General features: G+C 33.6%; 1 protein-coding gene across 6 annotated transcripts in view; it reads right to left on the reverse strand.

The window, feature by feature from the left end:
- Positions 1-25,247, reverse strand: part of LOC135842102 (uncharacterized) — a 186,879-nt gene that overhangs the window by 14,326 nt on the left and 147,306 nt on the right. For 5 of the 6 annotated variants that reach the window (XM_065359454.1, XM_065359455.1, XM_065359456.1 and 2 more), the window contains exons 2-5: positions 18,061-18,183; positions 5,215-5,294; positions 4,988-5,092; positions 4,196-4,279 (exon numbers count right to left, since the gene is read on the reverse strand). In XM_065359454.1, coding sequence (XP_065215526.1) covers positions 4,196-4,279; positions 4,988-5,092; positions 5,215-5,294; positions 18,061-18,183 — 392 coding nt within the window. Of the gene's footprint in view, positions 1-4,195; positions 4,280-4,987; positions 5,093-5,214; positions 5,295-18,060; positions 18,184-18,683; positions 19,147-25,247 lie in introns of those variants that run through there. The other variant, XM_065359457.1, reaches the window with a different exon arrangement.

Consider the following 25,247-nt stretch of genomic DNA (forward strand, 5'->3'; position numbering starts at 1 on the left):
TACGGTTGCATCAGAGAAATGAGCAAAGAGATAAATTACGAATCTGAATCTGAGGGGGTTCTTTATGAATTGACTCATGGGTAAATGAGTGCAAGAATCTACGAGGTAGGTAGCTCTACCTACCTATATTTTTACCTTGAAAGATTAGGTATACTATACCTAATGGAATACAAAGCTTTTAATTCACAACCGTTATAATGCCTGTAACCTTTTAGATAGGTACCAACAAATGACACTGATTACGATATACGAGTACGTAGGTTTGTAGGTAATGCTATTTATAATTGTTTCATTATTCGAATGTAGAATCAGTGTAGTGTACTATACGTACATAAGAGAGTTTGTATCGCGAATCGACCATTTGTTTGTTAACAATACGAAACGGTTTACTGTAATGTGTTTTTAAAGCCTCCAATGGAGCTAGGTAATATGATGTAAATGTGTTGCTCAATTCGGTCGGATGATAGGTATATTCTTTTCACATCGCACAGATTATATGGGAGTAAATGAGTGCATTTGAAAGTGAGATTTAATTAGGGACCTGTCTGTGGAATTTTACTGTATGCATTTCTCAGGTTACTTGAAATCAAAGTGCAATGACAGTCTAAATAGTTGCTGGAGGAAGTATCAGATTTTTAAAATGAATCAACTTTTTTTTACCAATTGAAAGAAAATTCGAGTGTTTTGAAAATTAAAGGAGGTCATCAAATTTTGAGGGATTCGAATCAAATAAATCTTGGATTTTTAGAAAATCCAGTAAGTAAAGAAGTCCATCATTTAAGGAAATGATTCTCGTTTTGAGGAATTTCTTGAGGAAGGCGAGAGAAAAAAATTTGAAAAAAAATTTCCAAATGTTTGAAACCCATTTTTAAAGATCTAAACAACGTCCTGCATATTTTGATTTGGTGATGACTTTCTTATACAAGAGAAGTATCCCAACTGGAAGAAAAATTTGTGAACCTGGCAGAGGTATCTATGTTGATTAAAAAAAGATGCAAAAAAACATACATTACCAGCCATAGGTAAGTAGTTACATAGGTATGTCAAAATTTTAGGAGCTAAGAAATATTTTTCAATTTTTGGTGAATTTTTTGTTCACCTACCAAACAGACCTGGAAAGCTGGAATTTGATTCATAGTACATATTTTTGAACACCTCCCGAATTGAAACCGTCTTTAGCAGTTCACAGAAGGCTCGAATTGAAACCGTTTTGAGCAGTTCTGGAACCTCCAGCAGACGTTTGAAAAATGAAATTTCCATAAAATGTTACCCAATAAAGTTCGAGAGCAAGAATTCACTTTATACTCTAATCCAACATACTGAGTTGACTGAAGGTGTTTTCAAACCGTTCTGGAGGCTCCAGGCATATTCTGAGAATTCTTAGAGTCTAAAAAAGTGCCATAAAAAGTGTCTAATTAAATTCAGCATACATAAATGCGATTGGTACTCTGTCAGTGACCTACTTTATTTTATTTTTGGGGAACATTTGAAAATCTGGAATATCCAAAATACCCCTGGAGGCTCCAGAACGGCTTAAAACCATTTCCAGACGACTCGATATCATCTTGAAATTGAGGTATAAAGTAAATTTCAGCTTTCCAAATTCATTGGGTAAAATTTTCAATTTTAAAAAATTTAATGGAGGCTTCAGAATTGCTCAAAATGTTTCGAAACCGACTTCAATTGATTTGGAGGGTCGAAAAACAGGGTACATACTGGATTTCAGCTCTCTCGGTTATTTTGGAAAAATTTTCATTTTTTTTTCATTTTTGACCTCTTAATATTTTCAAAAATGCATCAAAAATTGAAAAATGCAGCTCCTAAAATTTTAGGATCCCTTGCTTCAACTTCGAGGTGATTTGAGAAATTTGCTGTAAAGATGAAAATGTTTCAAAATGATGGAATAATTGATTCGTGCTTTTGGTGGCTTATTTTTCACAATTTTTGTGTGTGTGTGGGAGGGGAGGGGGGTAAAAATAAAAACTTGATTGAAATTTAAAAAATTTTTCCTACTCAATTTGCAAATTAAATTTTCAGGCCAACATGCGAGTGAACTGAGTTGGTTAAACTTCCTTGAAAATGAATTTATAGAAAAGTAAAAAGTAATGTGATTATGACAAAATTTTCATTCCTTTCAGCAGAAAAAGTCATTCTGTTGGCCAATGTTAGATCGCATCCAAAAGTGTCCGATGAAAGATTTTGTGAAAAACCTCAAGTAACCTTTTTTGCATGAAAAAAGGGGCCAGTTTGTTGAGTTTCCTTTTTAATTGAATGGAATTTGTGAAAAACAGTGAAAAGAAATAAAATTTTGTAATGAAGAAACAGAATCAATCATATGAAAATTTCTGACTCTCTGTCTAAAAATTTTTCCATATCAATGAAAGTCGTAAAAACTGGAATAAAAAGTGAAAAATTTGATGATGGATTATTTACCTACTCGGACGAAATTGTAAAGTGGATGAAACTACAAAAATATTTTTAGGCATTGGAAATTGTGAAGATAAAATTTAAAATTAATCAAACTGCTTGAAGACGTTTTTGAAGATCAGATCATTGAAATTGAAAAAAAAATTGCAAAAATTGGAAAAGTTGGGCATTTTATTCTCGTCATTTAATTGAGGAAACGGAGTAAGTATTCAATAAGTTTTGAAATCGGTTGCGAGAAATGAAAGAATACTTTTTTTTGTGAAGTGTATTTCTGAGAATCTGCTGAAAATCGAAAAAACTATGGCCCAGTCTTGCATTTGACTCGACAGTGATGTTACATTTTTTTTTTCAAAATTCTTGGTAAGTTTATTTACAATCCTACTTTCCAAAGTTGGATTTTATGAAAAAAATTATTATTATTTTTTGGTATTTTTCTCTTTACGTGATCAAAAAAATTGATGTTCGGACCTCCCCCTCACCGCATTAAAAAATGACGATAAAAATTCCCAATTGGGGCACGATATTCCAACAGGCTCCGTTCAATCATTTTTCTAACTTTTAACTTTATAATAAATGTACCAGCAGAGTTGCCTAATCGTGCCCCAATTCCTCTAAATAACTCTTTTTTAGGGAAAAAATCTCCCCTCGTTCTTCTAGAGATTTTTTCTCCACCCCAAGAAAAAAATTCCTCTGGCTCTCCACTTTTTCAAAAAATTTCTTTCACTTCGTGTTTTTTTTTCAACTTTGAAGAATTCTGTAAAATAGGACTACACATTCTCTGAGAGGGCATAGGTAGAGGAAGTTTTTTCTTCAAAATGGGATCATTCGCACATTAATTTTGGCAATTTTGGCAAATTCGTTCAATATTACAAGGAGAGCTCAGCACGAAGAGACCAAAATTTTTGCTGAAGAGACTTGGAATAGTTTTTTCTCTGGAAGAGAGCTATTTACATATAAGAATTCGGACACAAAAATTGAGAATTTTTGATAAACAATTTTTTATTAGGAAAATTTTGAAAAATGTTCATGTTGAGAAGGCTCTCTAACACCACTTGGTTTTCATCCAAGCCCCTAAAATTTTCAGAAATTTTTTCCCCCTAAAAACCGTTATTAGAGGGAGGGAGTTGGGAGCAAAATAAATCACAAACCAATTATTTTCAAAAAAATAAATAAATAAATAAATAAATGAATAAAAATGGCGATGATCACTCTGAGGGGAGTAAAATTCGAGAAAACCATTTGTAAAATTTTTGAAAACTCATATTTTTGATGGCAAGAAAATCGGAAAAGGTTCCCAAATATTGAAGGTGGATTTTTGAGGGTGTCCTAAAATCTAATCGTAAGTAACACTGTAGGTAGGTACCTACTCGAGATCTTGGAATAAATAAATATAACTTTGAGAAATTCACAAACTGGTGAACGGTGAATAAATTTCAATTATTTAGAAACTTCATTTGATGAAAAAATTATTCAGGAAAATCAAATTCTACAGACATCATTTTGACGACGAACGTCGAACGAAGAGAGGGGAGATTTCAAATGAATATCAAATATGAAATTAGAATTTACGAAATTAGTATGTTCAGTAGGTAATTTTTGCTTCAGAAAAAATCCATCTCGAATTACTTTTAAATTTATAGGAACATAACCTATGTAAGTGAATAAGTGCTAAAAAATTCGTCAACGATCTATTTCCAAAGCAGATAATAATCATTCACGCGATTCATTAAACCTTATTAACCTATAACTTGTGACAAGTGACACTTACAGGTGGCTTTCGAATGCAAAGAGCTGGACAGCGTAGATAAAGTTTTGGATAATTTGGCATGGTACTCGGTGAAAATATTCTCATCTGAAACAAATAAATAATCAATCATTAGGCTCATTACCTCATCAATGATCAAATAAGAGACAACCTTCATAAATTAAATGTTGCCCATCACCATTCACCTCATCTCAAATTACGAGAATACGTGCGTGAGATACTTATTCAGGTAATCATCTCGCGTGTTAGAATTTCTCACCTAATTAACACAGTTCCTTAAAAAAAATGAAACAATTATAGCTTCATATGCATGTACCTACCTAGGTAATAAAAATTCCTCGCAAATTTATCGGTCAAAATAACCACATGAATTAGAAAAAAAAAGTACCTATATATTGATGGTATTTCCTTCCTGGTATAAGTAATAGCGACCTCTTGAAATCAAAACAAAAAAAATCGGATCACCTGTATACTTACCTATAGGTTTTATCTAAGGTCGAATTTTCGAGCATATAGTACTATTTTGTAATAAACAACGACGTAATATTCACGCGTTGTTGATTTCACGCGTATTTTACCATACTTTACACGCCAAACCGCGTGCCTGTGCTTGAATAAAATATAAAAAAAAGTAATGTAACGGAACGATGACGTTGGGACATCGCCGATACAGATACTACATGGAGAGGCAGACGGAGAAATACTCTGCTTATTACGTATTTATCTCGTTAAAATGTAGATTAAATGACCATTACGACTATTATATGTACGAGCAACTTGGATCATTATACTCACATTGGACATCATTCGATAAAGGTGTAAGAGGCACGTCGTCTAAATTCTCCGAGATCAAAGTACCGATCAGGTGTTCCAAAAATTCTCGTATTTCTGCATCTTTTTCTGTAGGTAATTACGTAAAAAATTATTAACAACGATGCGTACGACAGGACAGGGCGATGATAATCAGAATTTCCTCAGATCTATGCAGGTACATAAATAAGTAGTAGGTATAGGTACTTTACCTGAACTTGATCCCGAACTTGACGCCACCGTGATTGATTCCTGCCTCAATATTTTCAACGTAACCAGACGCTCTTCAGATCTGTAAAATATAAACATAAAGTCTAAATTTATTCGATCGATAAATTATCAGTTAACTACAAGTGAAAGTATAATTAAATTCAAATTCTCCACGTTGTGGGAATTTTCCATGCATTTTGAATATCGATTTTCAAACAATTAAAAAATAAATTTTTACGTGATTTTCTACATAATGAATTCTAACAACGAGTCAAAATTTCCACTGCTCTTAATTGTTCGTGAAAACATGCCTATAATTATCGTTGAAAAAAATTCTCGAGAAATTAACAATGACAAATTGTAGATTATTTTTTGAAGAAAGGGAAGAAGTAACAACAGAGTACCTACAATTTGTTAAATCACTTCTCGAAGTCTCGACGACGTAATCTTCGGTATCATTTACTTTGAATGAGAAATTTCCTACACTTTGTGAATTGTTACACAATATACGCTAATTACCTCCATCGTAATGATAATTTCGTTGCAATTAATTTTATTGCATTCCGTTAAATATCAAAATTTCAATTTAATTGGAGAGAATGTGCGAAAAATTGAAAGATTTTTCTATGAAACGTATATATAAAATTCGCTTACTCGTGAAAAAGGATAAGGTGAAGCAGTTAAGTACCTAGTCAGTAGGTATTTGTTTCCCAAATTGTAAAATTGGCGAAGAACTTTTTAAAATGCCTACCACAGTAATTGAAATTGTGCAGGAGAAAAGATCGAAGTAGGAGACAGTAGTTAAATATACAGTTCTAGATAATGAAATCTAATTGTTCAAATAATTCTTCATTCTTCAACGTTAGATATGTAGATACATTCAACTGCTGGATAAATATGGGTTAAATCGTTGCCATGCTTTTTAAAATATCTACTTGTAATTTCTTCGAAGGTTGCTGTAGTTTTCAGATTCAAAAAGTCATTAGGTAAGCTTATTTATCTATTCGTGGTTTGTTTCGAAATCGACTCGAAAAAAAACATATTGCACTATTCAGTTTTCTAAAAGAAATAGGGCAATTGAAGGATGAAGCGTTGATAAGGGAGGAAATGACCTTCAATTTTTTATACTCATCGTATAATTACATAGGTAGGTAAATTGCACAATACATTTGTTTCGGTTGTTTGATTTCGAAAGTTTAGTTATAGAATTTGGGCGAGTCTCCTGATAAATGTCAATTTATAAAAGTGGAGAAAGGATCAGCCAAAATTTTGAGTGTCAAAGTTGATTTTTCGATTTTTGACAAATAATTTGGTAGGTACCTAACTACGAGTATTTGGCTGTGGAAAATAATCAAAATGTTACCAGATTGACTAGGAAAGTTTAAATTTAGTATTTTTTCTAGCCTATTTTCTATCATCTGGCTTATTGGTAAGGGTTTCAAACTGTTTTGAGCAGTTTTCTGAAAGTTGAAATTTCCATAAAATTTTATCCAATGAACTTTGAAAATTGAAATATAGATAATATTTTATATCCCATATTTCAACATTCTAAATAGGTTGGCAACAATTTCATGGTGTTCTGGAGCATCCAGTCATTTTTTTTTTAGAAACTCCAGATTTTCAAAAAGTTCCATAAAAACTGTCCCAATAAACTTTGGCACGAAATTTTAGCTTCCTTAATTTATTGGATGAAATTTTGTCTTAATTTAAATCTTCTAAGATCTGTTGGAAGCTCCAAATTTGCTCAAAACGGTTCGAAACTAGTTACAATGGATTCAGAGAAGGGAGTGAAAATAGGGTGCATATAAATTTAAACTTTATAGGTGAATTTGGTAAACTTTTGACTTATTTTCATTTTCAAAAATTTGTGAAGAATCGAAAAATGAGTTTTCACATTGAAATTTTTGGCTGGTCTAAAATTTTGTATTTTTGCATGTTCTTTTGACTTAGCTTTGTCTTTTTCAAAACTTTTTCTGTTAGTTAAAAAACCTCCTTGTGTGTGTTTTTCGATGAATTTTTAAAGATTTTTAGAGCGGTAGTCAGCTAATCACGTTTCAACTTTTTTTTATGGATAAGTAGCTTTTGATTTCTCAGACTTGAAACATGCCTCTAGAAACAGTTTTTATCACGAAATCACCCTCAAAGATTGTTCAAAAATTTCTGAAAAGTTGTCGATGGTGAGATACCTACACTTTGAAAAATTGTATGTATGTACTTACAAAAAAAGGTATGCCAACTGGCACAAAAATTTTTGAAGCGAACGGAAAGGAATCGACAGAGGACTCTAAAATATACCATCAGCCAAAATTTCAAGACCTAAAATAATTCATTCTACGATTTTTGGGAGAATTTTCAAAAATTCAAAATTGGCTCAAAAATGAGAAAAAAATCAAAATTTTACCAAACTGACTTGGGAAGTTAAAATTATTCGATCGGTTTAGACACGTATTTTCAAAATATTTTGGTGCAGGGTCAAAGCCAAAATTTTCTCCAATAATTAATTTTTTGAAAAAAAAAATGAAAAATTCATTGTTTGTAAAAAAAAGGTCGAAATTTGGTTTGTACCCAAATTTTGAGTAGTCGAGTCGTGTGGTGTCGGTTTCGAACAGTTCTGGAGTTTTCAGCCGTTCTACTTACAGTTTTTTTTGTTTTTTTTTTAAAGACTTTTGGAGAATTTAAAAATCCTCTGGAGGCTCTAAATTAATTCGAAACGATCATCAATCAACTCGGAAGGACGAAAATGCGATATAAGCCAAAGTTCAGCTTTCTAGGTCTGTTTGGTGACATTTTGATTTTTTTCTACTAGGTAGGTATGCTGACCCAAATTTAAATTCGCAAAAATTTGCCAAAAACCGTGAAATGAACTTCAGCATTTCAAATTTCAGCTAAAGTTTTATTTTAGGACCTCCTTATTTGCCACTTTGTCCGCTTCAAAAATCTTTGTGCCAGTTAATTGGAATACTTTTCTCGTTGAATGGATTTATCCGCATTTAAATTTAATCCAATTCATTAAATATACAACTATACATAATAGCTACCTCCTGTGAAAATTATAGGTATTGCTCTTTCACTTTTTTTTGGTGATGAAAAGTGATTTTTTTTTGTTATAAAAAAATGAAGTTGTTCACGGTGATTCAGAATATTTTTTGTTGTGGAGAATCATTTTTTGGCGGTAATTAATAATTTCATTTTTTTTTCAATTTCCATTTTTTTGGTGTTGTTCTAAATATTTAGTGATTTCAAACGAATTTTTTTTTTAAATGATTCAAAATGAATTTTCTCACGATTTTATGAGCCATTCAAGTATCACAGCTTAGAGCAGAGACTCATTTTTTTCAAGGCCATTTTGAATACCTGCATTCTTTTATAGTAGGTCTAGGTATCCAATTTTGAATGAAGTTTTTTGTGACAATAAATTTTGATGATCATATTTTTTTACAGAATTGAATTTTCAATTTATTGAAGAATTTTATGTGGTGATTTCAAAATTAATGATTTTTATCGAGATTTCAAATCAATTTTTTGTGAAAAAATGAATGTTTTAATGTCAATCTCAAATGAGTTTATTTAGAATTGAATTATTCAATGAATTTTAATTATTCTTTGTGATGAATAAACGTTTTAGTGTTGCTTGAATTTAATAATTGATTTTTTTTGTGATAGTTGCAAACATATAGGTGGTTGCATTTTATTGTGATACTGAAGAATATTAAATTTTTTGGTGGCCATTTATACTTTTTTTTTTTTTTTTTTTTTTTTGGGTGTTTGTAATTACTTGATTATTACACCCGTCGTATGAGATTTAAATCGAGTTGGTAAGGTCAAGTTTTTTAATTAGGTCTAAGAATTTTTTAATTTCGGAAGGGTCGTCTGGTATGAATAGGGATCTTTCATCTATTTGTAGGGACAGTCTGTGCTGATGTAAGGAGGGACATTGAAATAGTAAGTGTTGGACAGATATAAGTTCTGAGAGGCAGAATTGACATGTGGGTTTTGGGGCCTTTTCATAGAGGTGATTATGTGTGATTTTTGTGTGGCCAATTCTCAGTCTGGTTATAATGATTTCTTCAAGTCTGTTTAAGTGGGAGAGGTTTTTCCAAGGATGGACTAATTTTTTATGTTGAAAGAGCTTGTTTGTGGTTTGGAGGGACCAAAAGTTTTGCCATTTCTTAAGTGTGCTTTGGGTGAAGATAGATTTGAGGTCGTCAGTTGTGATAAATATAAGGGGAGAAAGGATGGTGGCAGATTTTGCATTAATACATATCTACAATTTCATTTCCTAAGATTCCAACGTGGCTGGGTACATACATAAACTGTATGAAGAAGTTTGAATTTTGTAAGTCAAATAGAGTTTTATGAATATTTTGAATTAGAATGTGATCGGAAATAAAATTTTGGATAGCAGTTAGTGAGCTGAGGGAATCACTTTGAATTAAGAAGGACTTATTTTCTGGTTCATAAGTGAGTATGTCACAGAGACAGTGGAAAATAGCTGTGAGTTCGGCAGCGTAGATTGAAGAACAGTTATGGATTTTAAAATTTGAAATTCTATCATTTATAGAGTATGCATATCCTGTGTGAAGTGTTGGTATTTTTGATCCATCTGTAAAGCAAAGATTGAATTTTTTGTATTCTGATAAGAGTTCAAGATAGTTCTGTTTTATTACTAATGGAGAGTGGCTATTTTTTGGGTAGTTAATAAGCTGTAGGTTGACTTGAGGAGGTTTTAGAAGCCAAGGGGGGTATAATATTGGTTTTTGGATGAGAGTTTTGGGATTGATTTGAAGATCATTCAACATTGTGATGAAATTAGAAATGGGTCCTTCTATATGATCAAAATGTTGGGGGTTGGATGGGTTAATTGAGTTTTGGAGTGGATGGGAAGGGTTGGTGGATGCATTTGAGATGAATTTGTTTGTTATGAGAGTTCTTCTGAAATCTGGGGGTAATTCTGCTGCTTCACAATATAGGCTATCTATTGGAGAGGAATAGAGGGCTCCTAAACAGATCCTTAGGGCTGAATTTTGAATTGTTTTTAGGATATTTGAAGTTTTATTTGAGATATTTGCAAAACATGGGCTTCCATACTCAATTTTACTGTGAATTAGAGATTTATACAAGTGAAGTAGGAGTTTGCGAGATGGTTTATACTTGGTGTTTTTGATTATTACAGATTTAGGCGTTTCATGATATCTGATTTTACTTTTAGAAAATGGGGAGTCCAATTTAGTTTTCTATCAAAAGTTAAGCCAAGAAATTTAGTTGTGGTTTTGAATTCTAAAGAGTGTCCTTTGAAGTTGAGGATGAGATCTGGAGGAATCTTATTTTTTTTGGTGAAAAGTATACAGTGGGTTTTTGACTCAGAGAAGGTTAGACCATTTGAATCTGCCCATGATTCAATTTTTTCAAGGGTTTCTTGGATTACTCGAAGAGCTAGTTGAATATTATTTGAACGAAAGGAAATGTTTATATCATCAACAAAGATTCTCATAGAAATGGGTCTAGAAACAACATTGGAAATGTCATCAATCAAAAGTATAAATAAAACTGTGCTAAGAACTGAACCTTGGGGGACTCCATTTTCAATTTCAAAAAACTCTGAGTATGTACTGTCAACTCTCACTCTAAAAGTACGGTTTGTTAAGAAATATTCTGAATAAAGTAAGCCAAATGTCCTCTAATTCCAATGGAATGTAATTTTTGGAGAATTTTATAACGCCAGGCTTTATCAAATGCCTTTTCAAGATCAAAAAAGACTGAAAGAACACTTTCTTTATTCTGGAAGGCCGAACTAATTTCTTTTTGGAGACTAAAGAGGTGGTCTAGGGTAGATCTTTTCTTTCTGAAACCACTTTGATAAATGCTAAGAGAGTTTGAGGAATTAATATACCAATTAAGACGTTTAATAACCATTTTTCAAGTATTTTGCAAGGAACTGAAGTTAAGGAGATGGGGCGATAACTAGATGCCAGATTTGGGCTTTTATCTGGTTTTAATATTGGAATGATTGTTGCAGTTTTCCATAATTTTGGAAAGAAATCCGGTCCAAATTTTGTTATATAACTGAAGTAAATCTTCTTTTCCAGTGTCTGAAAGGTACTTTAACATGTGAGGGTGTATTTCATCAGGTCCAGGGGATGAATCTTTAAAATTTTCAATTCTGTCAAGATTTCAAATAAATTCTTTTGTACTTGGTTATTTTTAATAGATTTTTTGTGTTTTTTTTTTTTGGATAAATTTTTCAGTGGTAATTTTGAATTACCCACGAGTAGGTACCTATATTAAATTTTGAAATTCAGTTGAAATGTTTTTCGCGAATTCAATTTTAAATGAACTTTTGAGATTTATTTTTGTTGTTGCTAAAATTTTAGATTATTTGTATTTTTTTTTCACGATTTCAATTTTAAATGAGCTACGCACTGTCTTATTATTTTTTATTAAAAAAATCATAAAGCACTGAAAATGGTCAATTCTGAATTTTCAAAAATTTGCCAAAATCAAAAAACCAATTTGGGCAGATGAAATTTTGGTTATGAAATTTAGATATTGGTCTTAAAAAAAAAAAAAAAACGCAGTCCTTTCAAATCACAGACGGACGCTTCTAGAGGTTTCCTTGTAAGAAATCCCAGCTCTTTATTTTTCGCTCCCCCTGTCTATAAGATCGATTCGAAGCAGGAGGAGGGAATTTTTACCTCGTTACTTTTGGATCCAGACAAGGTAAAACATAGCCAAACTGTAATTTTCTTTCTCACGTAAACGTGATCAATTTTTTCACTCAACATTGAAAAATTTAATTCTGGAAGTATAGGTAGAAGTTGTACCTATCATACCTATATGTAGTGCTCTAGACTGCACCTATCCTGTACTTTATATTTATCTGAGACCATGTATCATGTTGCTATTCCGTTATTATTGCATCCTATTCAATATTTGAATCGACCAACGAAGACATAAACAGATACTTTTTCACTCTTTGGTATGATAACAAGTCGATGTAGTTGTTCGCGACTCCCAAGTTATGGGGCTTCGTATCATCATCACGTACATTTCTGCACGGCCTAGCACCAAGAAAAACACTCGTCCGAGAAAAAGGAATACATGTCACTAAAAATTCATACCTGTTTCGCATTACCACGAGTATAGGATCACCGTTAACTTACTACCTGTACGGTATAAGGTACTTAGGTATAGGTACGTCTACCTATGGCAGAGCGTGCGTATTTCCATCTTTACACCCGTCGAACGTGTGTGCAATGAGCACATATTATATCGATACCGAGCTACACGTTAATATAATATACACCGGTATTAAAAAAGAATGATAATAATAAAAAAAAAAACAACGCGAGAACCATCGACACAATATATATAGGTAAAGAGAGAGATGGGTGCGCGCAGAGAATCTACAATATAGTAATAGGTACCATATATAAGGTCATTCGCTCGACTCTGCTTGGTTTATAGTATAGCGATTTCCGCACCATACCTGGATTATTTTACAACAGGTGTAGGATACGATGTTGCGGTATGGCATCGTGTCGTAAATTTCCAATCTTTGAAGCTTTTCCGTATACACATATCACACATTACGTATAGGTACGTACTCGTAATACGTCGATATAGGTATAGATTTTTGTTTCCGTACTCGATGGTAATACATATTACGATCACTTCTCTCGAACAGCTTTCAAAATCATCGATTATGATGAATCGATGTCGCGTGCGATTTCGCTCAGCCTGAAGCTGCTGGCGCCCGCCTCATCGTACCTACACCTTGGTACGATTGATGACTCTTTGACTCGCCAAGTGTTACGTAAACTCGATTTTCTTTTCTTTCAGACGTTCATTGAAAATGTGACCTGGTATTCGTCACTTTGAGGGCTCCTTTCAACCGTAAGTTATAGAATTTTTGTGACCTAGAGCTACGCAGACCCCCTCTCCTCTCCTCCCGTCTCATTTGCAGCAGATCAAGTGTAGGTATTATAGACAAACAGCTGTATAATTAACGATATACCGATCTATTGTTCACAAGTTCTTTGGCAGATACCTCTACATAAGGGGGATCTTTTCGCGTATAATTTCAAGTATAGAATAACTCGTCGGAGATTTTTTTTCCTCGACAAAAAACGAGGTAAATCGGATGCTCGGAATAATTAAAAAAAAATCAACGATGAACTAAATATCACACCTGAACAATCGAGTTCGTTAACGTGCGCCTTCTTAGGTAGGACGACGTAGGTATACCTACATCTGGAAGGAATATCGTGACTTTGTAATCATTATACGTACGTAATTATTAGTTATTTTCTTCATTGGTTCGCGATACATTTTATGAGAAAGTAGGCAGAAGTGCAAGCACTCATGAGTAGGTAGGTAAAGGTACAAGCTGCCAATTCTCGATGAAGAAGCTGTCTTCGGTATTTTAAAGATATTAAATCATATACTCGAAAACTCTATAGACCGCGGTGCTGTGTAAGTGTGTATGCTCGTAAAGCATTCACTTTTGAATTATATGCTGCCAAATTGAGTGCATGCGCAACAGATCATTAATTAGACTGCGCTACCGCGTACTTAATTTTCAAAATAACTCGAATTATATTTCAATTTGACGTAATAAGTTATCTTATTCCGAAGGCCTACGATTTACTTACGTGTACTTCGCGCGAAGAAATATGCAGTTACTCGCGATAAAATCTAATCTTATTTTCATTACGTTTCGTAATCGATATGATCATGATCGAGTGTTTTGGAATTTAATCGGTTTCTGCCTTGTTTTCGCGCCAAGATGTAGATCTCCGATGAGAAAGTATTTTGCTGGTTGAAGGTGCTCTGTTTTATGTGGTATAGAGTGTATTGGATTGGACTAATTGTAGACATGTTTGGTGATTTTTCCAGAGACTTTGTCATAGAAGTCATCAAAAATAATTTTTTTCGTTTTGGATAAGAAGTCATATTTTAACGTTTTTGAAGGTTTTCTAATTTTTGAGCAGATTGAATCCTTGTTTTTGAGGTACCTAATTTAGGTGACCTTGAGATCAGATGTAAGATATTTTTTGATTTTGGAATATATTTTTGAGCGATTTTTTTTGGTGGATTGTAGAATCTTCCCTCTTACTGACGATTATTCTAACAAGTGAGTTTCTAAACAATCTTTGAAGTGCTTTATTTAGAAATTTTTTCCAATTTTTTTGATTTCACAGCTGGGTTTTTGTGCTTAAGTAGGCCACGATCCTCAAAAGTGTTTTTTTTTTGGTCAACAACACTGATGAAGCTGAGAAAGAATATGAAGAAAAAGTCGACATCAGAATAGGTCGTTTCACTCGTATTTTGAAATTTGACAGAGCCTGTCACGAAATCTTGGCCAAACGCAGGAGAAATTCCAAACTTTCAAGTCAATGCCTCCCCTCCCCCTAAACAGGAACTCAAAGTTTGAAAAAATTTAAAATTTTTCACTGTTTCAAAAAGAATTTTTATTTATCTATTTTGGCTGAGGTGATCTAGAGCTGGCAGATATTTGTAAAAATTTAAAAAAAAAGAAAGAAAAAGGTGATCTAGACCACTTGAAATTGAACCAAAACAAAACAATAAATAAATTGAAAAAAAATCGAAAACATTTGAAAAATTTTAAATTATTTCAAGTGTTGCTAAGGTCATTTGGCCATCAATTTTTTTGCTAGCTATGGTATCAAATTCCAAAAAAATTGTAAAAAGAACCCCCCTCGCCCCTTCTGTTGACATTTTTTTCCACCTACACCTCGAATTTGTAATGTGGAGAAAATTCTTTTGTATTGACTTTGTTCTTAGAAAATTCAATTTTTTCTCACAATTTTTTAATCTGATACTTATCTGATTTTACACTTTTCGATTGAGAAATTTCGAAATTTTGTATTTTTAAGCTGGACTTTCAATTTCAAAAATCTCCTCCGCCATTTTTTTCTTATAGAAAACATCGCATTACTTCAGACATTTTTTATTGAGTTTGTTCACCCTTGAAACAATTGCGGATCGAATTTAAATACCTACGTGTTCAAAATAAAATAATCCTACAAAAATGGTTTTCAAAATGAAAAATGAGTCTTGAGAAACACTGTCTAGTAATTGATTATCAACGTCCTTGTCTCAAATTAGCTCCAAATACAATATGTCGTAAGTAGTATATCCATAATTCGACTTCGGAGGTTAATTGTTCTCGAATTTGAATAACAATGTTTCGACAAAACGAAAGTAAATATTTCAAGGAAAACATTACCTACAATCGTTGAAGTAAAAAAAAATAAATTTCGAGATTATTTTTGGAGTTGTTTCTAAAAGTAGGTACTGGCAAAAAAAATCGCGAATTTATTGATAACACAAGGTGTCAAAGAGTTCTGCTTAATTATGTCCCGTTTTCCTCACTTTTGTCCTGCTTTTTGCTCGAAAGTTCGGATCGGATTTTTTCTAACAACATCAGATTTCTGGCTCAATTTATGTTTTTTTTGCCAAAAATGCCAAAAAAGTCCAGTTTCTTGGCAAAATGAACAAAAAGTCCAATGTTTCAAAAATTGTCAAAAAGTCTGAATTTTTTCTACAATTGTAAAAAATTGTCAAAGATGCGTTTTTTTTTGTCAAAATTTGGCAGAATGGTTCCATTTTTGCCAGAAATGTCAGAAAGTCATTTTTTGCCATCGTCGTCAAAAATGCCATACTTTTGCCAAAAAAAAGCTCAAGATAAATTCCTACTTTTTTGCCTCAGCATCCAAAAAGTATCCATTTATGCCTCAACTGTCCCAATTTTTTTTTCAAAATTTGAAAATTAAAGGAATAGTTTTTTGACAAGGGTAGGCACAAAAAAAACTGTAAAAAAAAGTCCCGTAATCCTTCAAAATTGCAGAAGAAAGTCTCATTTTTGTCGAAATCATCAAAAAGTCTCACTTGCTGTCAAAATTGCGGGAAAAGTCAAAATTTATGTTAAAATTGTGGATAAAAAAGTCACAATTTTTGTCAAAATTATGGAAAAATTCATTTGTCAAAAAACTGTCATTTCAACACAAAATTGTCAAAAAGTGTTTTTTTACCGACTAAAATGCCATAAAAAGTCCTGTTTTCTGTTATTTAATGAAAGTCCTGTTTTGCCAAAATTACCCAAAAAAGGTCCCATATTTTACCCAAACTGTCAAAAAATCCATTTTTTTTGCCAAAATTGTTTTTAAAAAAGTCGAAGTCTTTATTTCTTGTGCCAGAATTGTCAAAAAATGCTGTTTTATGACTAAACTGCCATAAACTGCCTTGATTTCTGTTTGCTTAAAAAAGTCGTGTTTTTCACTGAAATTGTCGAAAAAAGGTCTTATACGAGTATTTGGCAAAAATATTCAGAGTCCTCCCATTTTTTACCAAAATAGTCAAAAATGCAATTTTTTATCAAAAACGAAGTCAAATGTCCCATTTCCGCCAAAATTGCCACAAAAGATGAGGCTTTTTTGACAAACATTGCCAACGTTTTATTCGTTGCCAAAATTATTAAAAAGTTTTTTTTTTTTGCTGAACTGAAACTGCTATAAAAAGTCAAGTTTTTTCGTCTGTCAAAAAAGTCTTGCTTTTTTGAGCCAAAATTTCATTTGTAATTTTTCAATTTTTTTGTCTCATTTTTTTCAATTCCTTTTCAGAATAGAAAGGAAACATTTTGATCCCGAAAAATTCTGGTTTAAGTAAATAAATTTTTATGTTGTATTAACTTTTAATTGAAACTTCAAAGCTTTTCAACATGATTTCAGTGTTTCCATGTTTCAAATTTATAAACTGTAGGTATTCTGCTGGGGCACTTGAATTGATGATCCAAATTTTTCTCATTTCAAATGCTAAAAGTGCATATTTCGTGATTATTTTCAGATTTTGAGGTGTAGGTAATCATAAAGTTCCACAAACCAAGCATCGATTAGGGTATTAGGAGTACTTACCACAAAAAAAATTGTCAAAGGGATTTTTCGAAATTCAGCGAAGGTGATAATTTTGAGTTGAAAGTTACTCAGAAAAAAATTCAGCTCGAAGATGGCCCTGGAGGAATATATATATCTTGGCCTTCAAAAAGGAGACATTTTTGAAAGAATCGTGGGTTTCTCGTGCTAGCCCTCGACCAACTTGTTTTGGGAAAGATGGACCAGTTCCAGAAGATAGTACATATTTCAGATTCTGTGTCGACCTATGTCATTGCCATCAAAATTAAAAACCATTTTTAGGAGAACATTTCTGGAATTTGAAATTTGGGAAATGTTTAAGAAATCCATGGTGCCCATTTTTTTGTTTGTTGTTATTGCCAATTTCAAAAAAATCGAGAAAAATAACCAAACACTTATCAATTTTTTTCGTTTTAATTTTTAAACAATGACCGAAAAATTGGCGTCACTGCATTCCAAAATATTTTTCCAGTTTCAGAAATAATATCTTTCCACGTTTTAGCTTAATTAATGTGAAATATTTCAGAAATTTTTTTTTCAAAATACGAATTTACTGTCCAAAAATAAGCTAGGTAGGTATTTGCAAATTTTCAACAGCTCAATAGAACCCTAAAAGTGGTCTTTGATTTTGATGATAATATCCTAGGCCAGCTGAATCTCAACTACTATCTTTTAAAACTGGGCCATTTTTTCGAAAACAAGTTGGGTAAGAGGCAGAACGAAAAACTCATGATTTTCCGAAAATGTCCCCCTCTTTGAGGATCCATATCTCCCCTCCAGGAGCACTTCCGCAGCTAAAATTTTCTCTGGGTGATTTTCAATTCAAAATGAAGGTCTCCATTGAATTTGATCAAAACCAAAATCCTCCCATCTATACCCTAATGGGTACCTAATATATTACTGTGTACTTAGACTTACGTTTTGATAAACCATCTTCCTCGATCTGCACCGTTCAGCTCAGCTTTGGCTTGCAAATCATTCACTTCTCGTTTATCGTTCGATTCATCGATTTTGTTCCCGGCTTCCGAGAGTTTTTTCGTACTGAAACAGAAAAATCACCTCATATTTATTTTCAACGTCGATTTTTTTCCTCACAATTATCATATTGTTCGTTAAATGGTCACAAAAGAAGAAAACGTGAAAAGCACGCTTATGACACATATAAGTATACGAATACGAAACATGTGAGTAAATAACATCACAGACAGGGCAGCAGAATTCTGCGTTGGCAACGCAGCGTATAGCACAATTTCCAATCGTAACTATATACTTTAACGATGATTTTCAATCACTTTTTACGACTTTTTTTTCTCTTCTCGATGTAAATAAAATACTTGTACGAGGTGATTAAAATGTCAATAAACTCGAACAGGTGTTGTAATTGACCAAGTTTTGGTACAAATTGAGCTTTTCCCCCTCAATTTTCTTCTCAAAAATACCGACGATTAACAACAAATACGTTGTCTACAGAAAAGTAATGCCTAAAATATTCATGTAGATGTACAGAGAACAGAGAGAGAGTGAGAGTGAAGTGTTCATACCTAATCCACCATTTCCTCATGAGGTTCGACCAATCGGACAAAAAACGCTTCCAAATAACAAGATAAAAAAATGATCATAAACAACCACACATTTCCTTGCGGAGCTTCGTATTTAGAACCTTCTTGAAAGAAATAATCCACCGATACTGGCACTAACATTTTTATTTTAGAATACGTTAACGCGTAAAAATTCGTCACCAATATTGCGCCGACGACATCACACACGCAAACACTCCACCATCACAACACTACAAACAATGATCGCGCAAATTTCACTGCAGGTTTTACGACTAATACAGCACTGATTATCACGCATAGATATTACTTTAAAATAGGTATAAGAATTTGAGAAAAAAAATTGTCGCTTCTCGAGTTCTCGATACTGCTTGTAGGAGATATAGGTAAATAGTTGATATACGTTATAAGGGTGTGATTTATGAGTATAGGTGCCTATAGAGAGCTATAGGACTTTCACTGTGCACTGAAAAATGCTTAATGAGTTAGGTGCTTGATTTTTCCTTCTGCAGTAGGTATCCATAAGACCAGACATATACATGAAACGATATTGCTACAAGGAGAAGGGTGTTTTACATAACATTCTACATTATCATTACTTTTGATCGGTTGCGTATTGTGTAATGAAATTATACGCTACCGCAGACGCAGATATACCAACACCAGCCAACATTGTATTAATGATGATATAACGAATAGCTAATGTATGCATATATCACCTAGCAGCCTAAGCAGTGAGCCTGCCATACCACCACTACTCGTATGCTACCCAGCCAGTGTATTTACCTCACTACAGGCGCATTACACTATAATACGAGTACCTGTGCCTAGATACTGCATAAATGTTCCATAGGTACATTACATACAAGTAATACGTATGTAATGTAATGTCTATGTGTACCTATTGATTTCATCGATGACGAGAGTGTGTCGCAAACCTATACGATGCGAAGCTCGAACTATTGCTCTATACCATGTAGGTATTGTCGTTTTTCCTCGCCCCAATCCATTAGTACTACATACAATCGATTATAAAAATCGATAATCGATTCTCGTTCATAATGCATCATCGAGGAAAAGAATGTCGGATTTTGACGCTTATTTAGTTCAAGTTCACGAGGAATTTATTTCAATTTGTTTCGCTTTGATTGACTGAATTATGAGATGAACTTGAATGTCTGAGTGGTTTGGTTTGGTTTGGTTTGGTTTGGTTGTTGAAATCTTATTCATGTAGATAGGTACAGTATGGTGCGAAAGTACCGAAGAACCGCGATTGAGGTGATGACTTTTGACTGAAAAGGATAAGGAAATTGTGTGTACCATTAGGGTGGATCACACCCCCCCCCCCCAAAAAAAAAATGTCGCAGGATTTTGACTAAATTCAGTAAAGATTTTCATTCTATGTTGAAAGTCACTCAAAAAAATACATTTATTTATATTGGTTCTGAAGCTGCACCTAGAGGTGCCATTTTGAAAAACTTGTGGTATTTTCGTTCTAACCCCTACCAACCTGTTTTTTTTTTTTTTTTTTTTTTTTTTTTGAAAAATGGCTCAGTTTCAAAAGATATTAGTAATTTGAGAATCTGCGTCGATCTGGGCTATTGCCGTCAAAATCCAAGACCACTTTTAGGGCCCTGGGTACTGAGGGTTGAAAATTTGCAAATAGCTCATTGTTGAATGAATTCGTATTTTGAAACATTTTTCTTCTCCAATATTTTGCAATAATTGAGCTTAAACATCGAAAAATATAATTTCTGAAACTAGGGAAATATTTTGAAACGCAGTGCTGCCAATTTTTTTTGGTAATTTCTGCGAAATTCGAAAACATTTTGCAAGTTTTTGGCTATATTATTTTTTATTATTTTTTGAAAGTTCCAAAAATTACTAAAAAAAATTGGCATTACTATACTGAGTTCCAAAATACATATTTCCCCAATTACGGGAATGATATCTTCTTATTGGATTTTGATGGCAATAGCATAGATCAACGCAGAATCTCTAATATTTTTATTGGGTAATGACAGGAGCGAAAAAACCACAACTTTTTCAAAAATTCCTTTCCCCTTCAGAAGCACCACCTGAGTATATTTTAACTCAAAATGAAGATCTCAGCCGTTTGGGAGGTCAAAATGGTCCACATTCTTGTATTATATGTAACTCTAGTTTGAATGTACCTTCAGATTGAGAATGGTGTCTGATTGAACCACAGGTCCTTACTTGGGTCTGAAAGCACCCAACGATTTAAAACTGGGAGTGACTCAGTTACAAGTATTCACTCGGGTCTCATTACAACTACAGATTCAAAACTGTGTGTGACTCAACCAAACGAGTATTACAATTTTGGTTTATTGGTTTTGGTCAAAAAGTGGAATGATTTCAAGTTTTTCTCAGTGATATTTAGAAAAGCAAAATTTCAAACTGTGTGTCACACATACTTAACCAGAGGTATTAGATTTGGTTTGAATGTATGTACCTAGACCTACACACTGAGAACTGTGTCTGATTCAACCACATGTCCAGACTTGGGTCTGAAAACACCCACAGATTGCAGACTGTGTCAGAATCAACCACAGGTCGTTATTGTGTCTGAACACACCCACTGATTTAAACAGTGTCTGTCTCAACCACAGGACCTTAATTGGGTCTGAACACACCCACTGATTTAAATAGTGTCTGTCTCAACCACATGCCCTAACTTGGGTCTGAACACACCCACTGATTCAAACAGTGTCTGTCTCAACCACAGGACCTTACTTGGGTCTGAACGCACCCACTGATTTAAGTAGTGTCTGTCTCTACCACATGCCCCAACTTGGGTCTGAACACACCCACTGATTCAAATAGTGTCTGTCTCTACCACAGGGCCATACTTGGGTCTGAACACACCCACTGATTTAAATAGTGCCTGTCTCAACCACATGCCCCAACTTGGGTCTAAAAACACCCGCTGATTTAAATAGTGCCTGTCTGAACCACGTGCCCCATCTTGGGTATGAAAACACCCACTGATTTAAATAGTGTCGGTCTCAACCACAGGTCTTTACTTGGGTCTGAAAACCTCAACTGATCGAAAACTTTGTCAGATTCAACCACCGGGCCTTACTTGGGTGTGAAAGTGAAAATATCCGCTGATTTAAACAGTGTCTGTCTCAACCACAGGTCGTTATTGTGTCTGAATACACCCACTGATTCAAATAGTGTCTGTCTCAACCACAGGTCGTTACTTGGGTCTGAACACACCTACTGATTTAAATAGTGTCCGTCTCAACCACAGGTCCTTACTTGGGTCTGAATACACTCACTGATTTAAATAGGGACTGTCTCAAATGTAGAACAATTGTAGTGTAGAAATGTGATTTTTCAAAAACTTTTCTCTGATTTTTTATCATTTTGTGATTGTTTTTTTAACTTTGAGAGGCCAACTTAGTGTGGGATGGATTGTGGAAAATTCCAACATAGCAAAATAAGGTGCACCCTACATTACATAATCATTGTAATGTTCTGGTTTTTAATTTTGACAATTTTTTGTAAAATGCAATTCGAGAGTTTTATGATTTTATCAAAAAGCATGACTTTTTATGGGGGTGTAAAGGTGACACTTTTTGGCAACTTTGAGCAAAAAAGCAAAATTTTTGGAGATTTCTTAGCAATTGCGAGTTTTTTTTTCGAATTTTAGGTGGACAAGAATTGCCAAAAAGTTATAATTTTGGGACAATTTCTGGAAATTGGAATTTCTGCAAAAATCAAGACTAGGTACCTAATAATTTTAGCAAAAAGCAGGAGTTTTTGGAAATTTCTAGAAAAAAAGCAGATGCTTTTGGATACATTTTGGCAATAGCAAGAATTTTGTCAAAAATCAAAACGTTGACAATTTCGGCAGAAAGTAGCAATTTTTGTGAATTATTGGCCAAAAAATTAAATTTTCTCTCAATTTTTTTTGAATTTTTTAGGCAATAGAACGACACTTCCTTATAATTTTTGGGACTTTTAGGTAAAAATGAATTAGATTGGTACTAAAAAGCTACCTATTGAGTTTTTGGCAATTTTTAACAAAAAGCAAGACTTTTGTACAGTTCTAGGATTAAAGTAAAACTTTTCGGAATTTATGGACGGTAGAAAACTTATAATTTTGACAGTCAAAATAACACGCTTTCCTAGCTTGATAATAATTTTTCCAGTTTGTTCGGTTTTTTGAAATTTGCAACAATTACCAAAAAATTGACGCCACTGCATTCCAAAATATTTTCCCCCTTTTTGGAAATGATATCATTCGACGTTTTGGTTTGATTAATGTGAAGTAGGTACATATGTATTTCGAAAGAAAAAATTTTCAAAACTCGAATTTACCCCGCCCCCCCTCCAAAATAAATGAGCGATTTGTATCTACTTCTGCTGTGTAATTTTAAAAGTTGTGGGTAGGTAGATAATCAAAAAACCAAAATTTGGATCTTTCTGAACTCTAAAAACTTCATGCGTGGATGTGAGAGAATCAAAGTCTTATTGAATTTACGAAATATATTTTTTCTGAATTTTTTGGTGGGAGGAGGGTGAGAGGAGTTTGAGACCGAAGAAGATAAAATGATTCAAGTAACAAATTAGGTACTTTATTGTTCAAAATTTGGCTATACAAGTTCATTGAAGAATGAAATTTATTCAAATTCAAAAAATTTGTCGTTCAATATGATTTCTACAATTGAAAAAAATTCTCCGAAACGTAAATTCTCATAGTTACTGGGTTAATAAACGTAGAAATTTTAGGTAGCCTGTGCTATTAAAAAAAAAATGTAAAAATTATGATTCCCGAATTTTTAGAAATTTCTCTCTTAGGCTAAGTATACAGGCATATTAATATGTACAACGCAGTATTTAGGTTTACGGTTAAACACTCGTGTGTGGGCATTGTTAAGTTAACGTATTGATATTTCAATTTAGCACTTTGCCAGATCTTATACCCATACTACATACTATAATAGACACGATAATATTTACGATTTCCATAAATTTCATCTCGAACAGTTTTGAATTTCCAGTCGTAGACGACTCAGAGTCAGAGTCGTTCGAAACACACGCGTTTACCAAAAAGGTAAAATTTCAATTACCATATAAGCGTTAAACTTTCACCTCATCGCCTGGATCGTTGCTGTCTGGACGCTGCGCGGCTGCTTGAGAACTCATTCGAAAATGAGAAAAAAAAATTTCACGTTTTTTGTGTCGCCACAATGGGTGTTAAAAAGGGTTCGAATCATCGGAGCGATATATTACGCTGTGTGTGTTGTACGGTTGAAGAAGACCTACATACGAGATAAATTTTTTAACCGAGTTACTGGGACATAAGTACGTAGTACAATTTCCTGTTCTTTCAAGCGAATTTCCGCATATTATCCGTTTACAAAGTGCTGAGCTGATCAGCTCTCTGTAGGTATATAGTTTTCCAAAACCGGTTATCAAATTAATCGTGTCGTGTTTTGTATCCATATTCGTTACATTTTGTCGCGTTTATGTGCCATCGATATACTCATATATCACACGTGATGAGGGTGACCGGCCATGATACCGCTGGAATCGAATTTTGAAATCTGCCCAGCACCGGCTGAAATAAATCTTCTTGGTTTCTAAAATGACCTCGAATGTGTTAAGTTGTTGGAAAATATATTCCTAGTTCAAGTACATTGGTGTGGGAGAAGGAAGGTATATATCCGTATTGTCATCAACAATGAGGTGTATTTTTTCCACTATTTTTCAATAAACACGCTGACCAGTGATGATGAGATTGGTTTGTGAAATGAATAGCTATAGATGCGTTTCTAATTCTATTTCTTATGGTGCAGTACTTTTTGCCTTAGATTTTCATTGTTGTCGATGTCGCGTTGAAATACTTGCTCGTATAGATCGAATGATCAGGATGTATTATTACGAAATGGACCGAACTGGACTGGACCCAATTACACATTTGGAAATTTCATCCTTTCAGTTCGATATATTTTTTCCCCCCTGGTTCTATTGTAAAGACTGACTCCAACGACGACCAAGTAAAAATTCTAAAAAAAAAATTAATTTGGTCGAGTATCTGTATCGGTGTTAGCTTGTCTCTTTTATTTCCTATCGTGTGAATGCACATACAATGTACACAGATAGGTAACGAGGATAGCATCAGCGCGAGAGTCCGAATGTCTGTCTCTTGTATAAACACGTTGTTCGAGTCTGAATGATGCTTTTATTCTCTCTGGCTGGATGGCTGGAATGGTGTGCATCACGAAGCACACGGACGTACCTACTCGTACATTGCCTGCCATAAGTACGGATAAGATTCGAAAAAGAATTACCGAAACAATGCGTGACTAATTGTTGGAAACAAACGATCGAATCGTTGGCCGGTCAACAATCAACATGGAAACCCAGTGTCATTGGTGACATTCAAATGGACGATTAAATGAAAAAATTAATTCTCAGAGAGTGGACAGAAACGGTGTTAATCGTGGTATACGGTTGTTGATGTTTTTGGTCGATGGATTGGTGAGAGAGAGGGGAGAGAGAGATGACTTGGAACTT

The sequence above is a fragment of the Planococcus citri genome, chromosome 3 (genome assembly GCF_950023065.1).
Source record: "Planococcus citri chromosome 3, ihPlaCitr1.1, whole genome shotgun sequence".
Lineage (NCBI taxonomy): Eukaryota > Metazoa > Arthropoda > Insecta > Hemiptera > Pseudococcidae > Planococcus > Planococcus citri.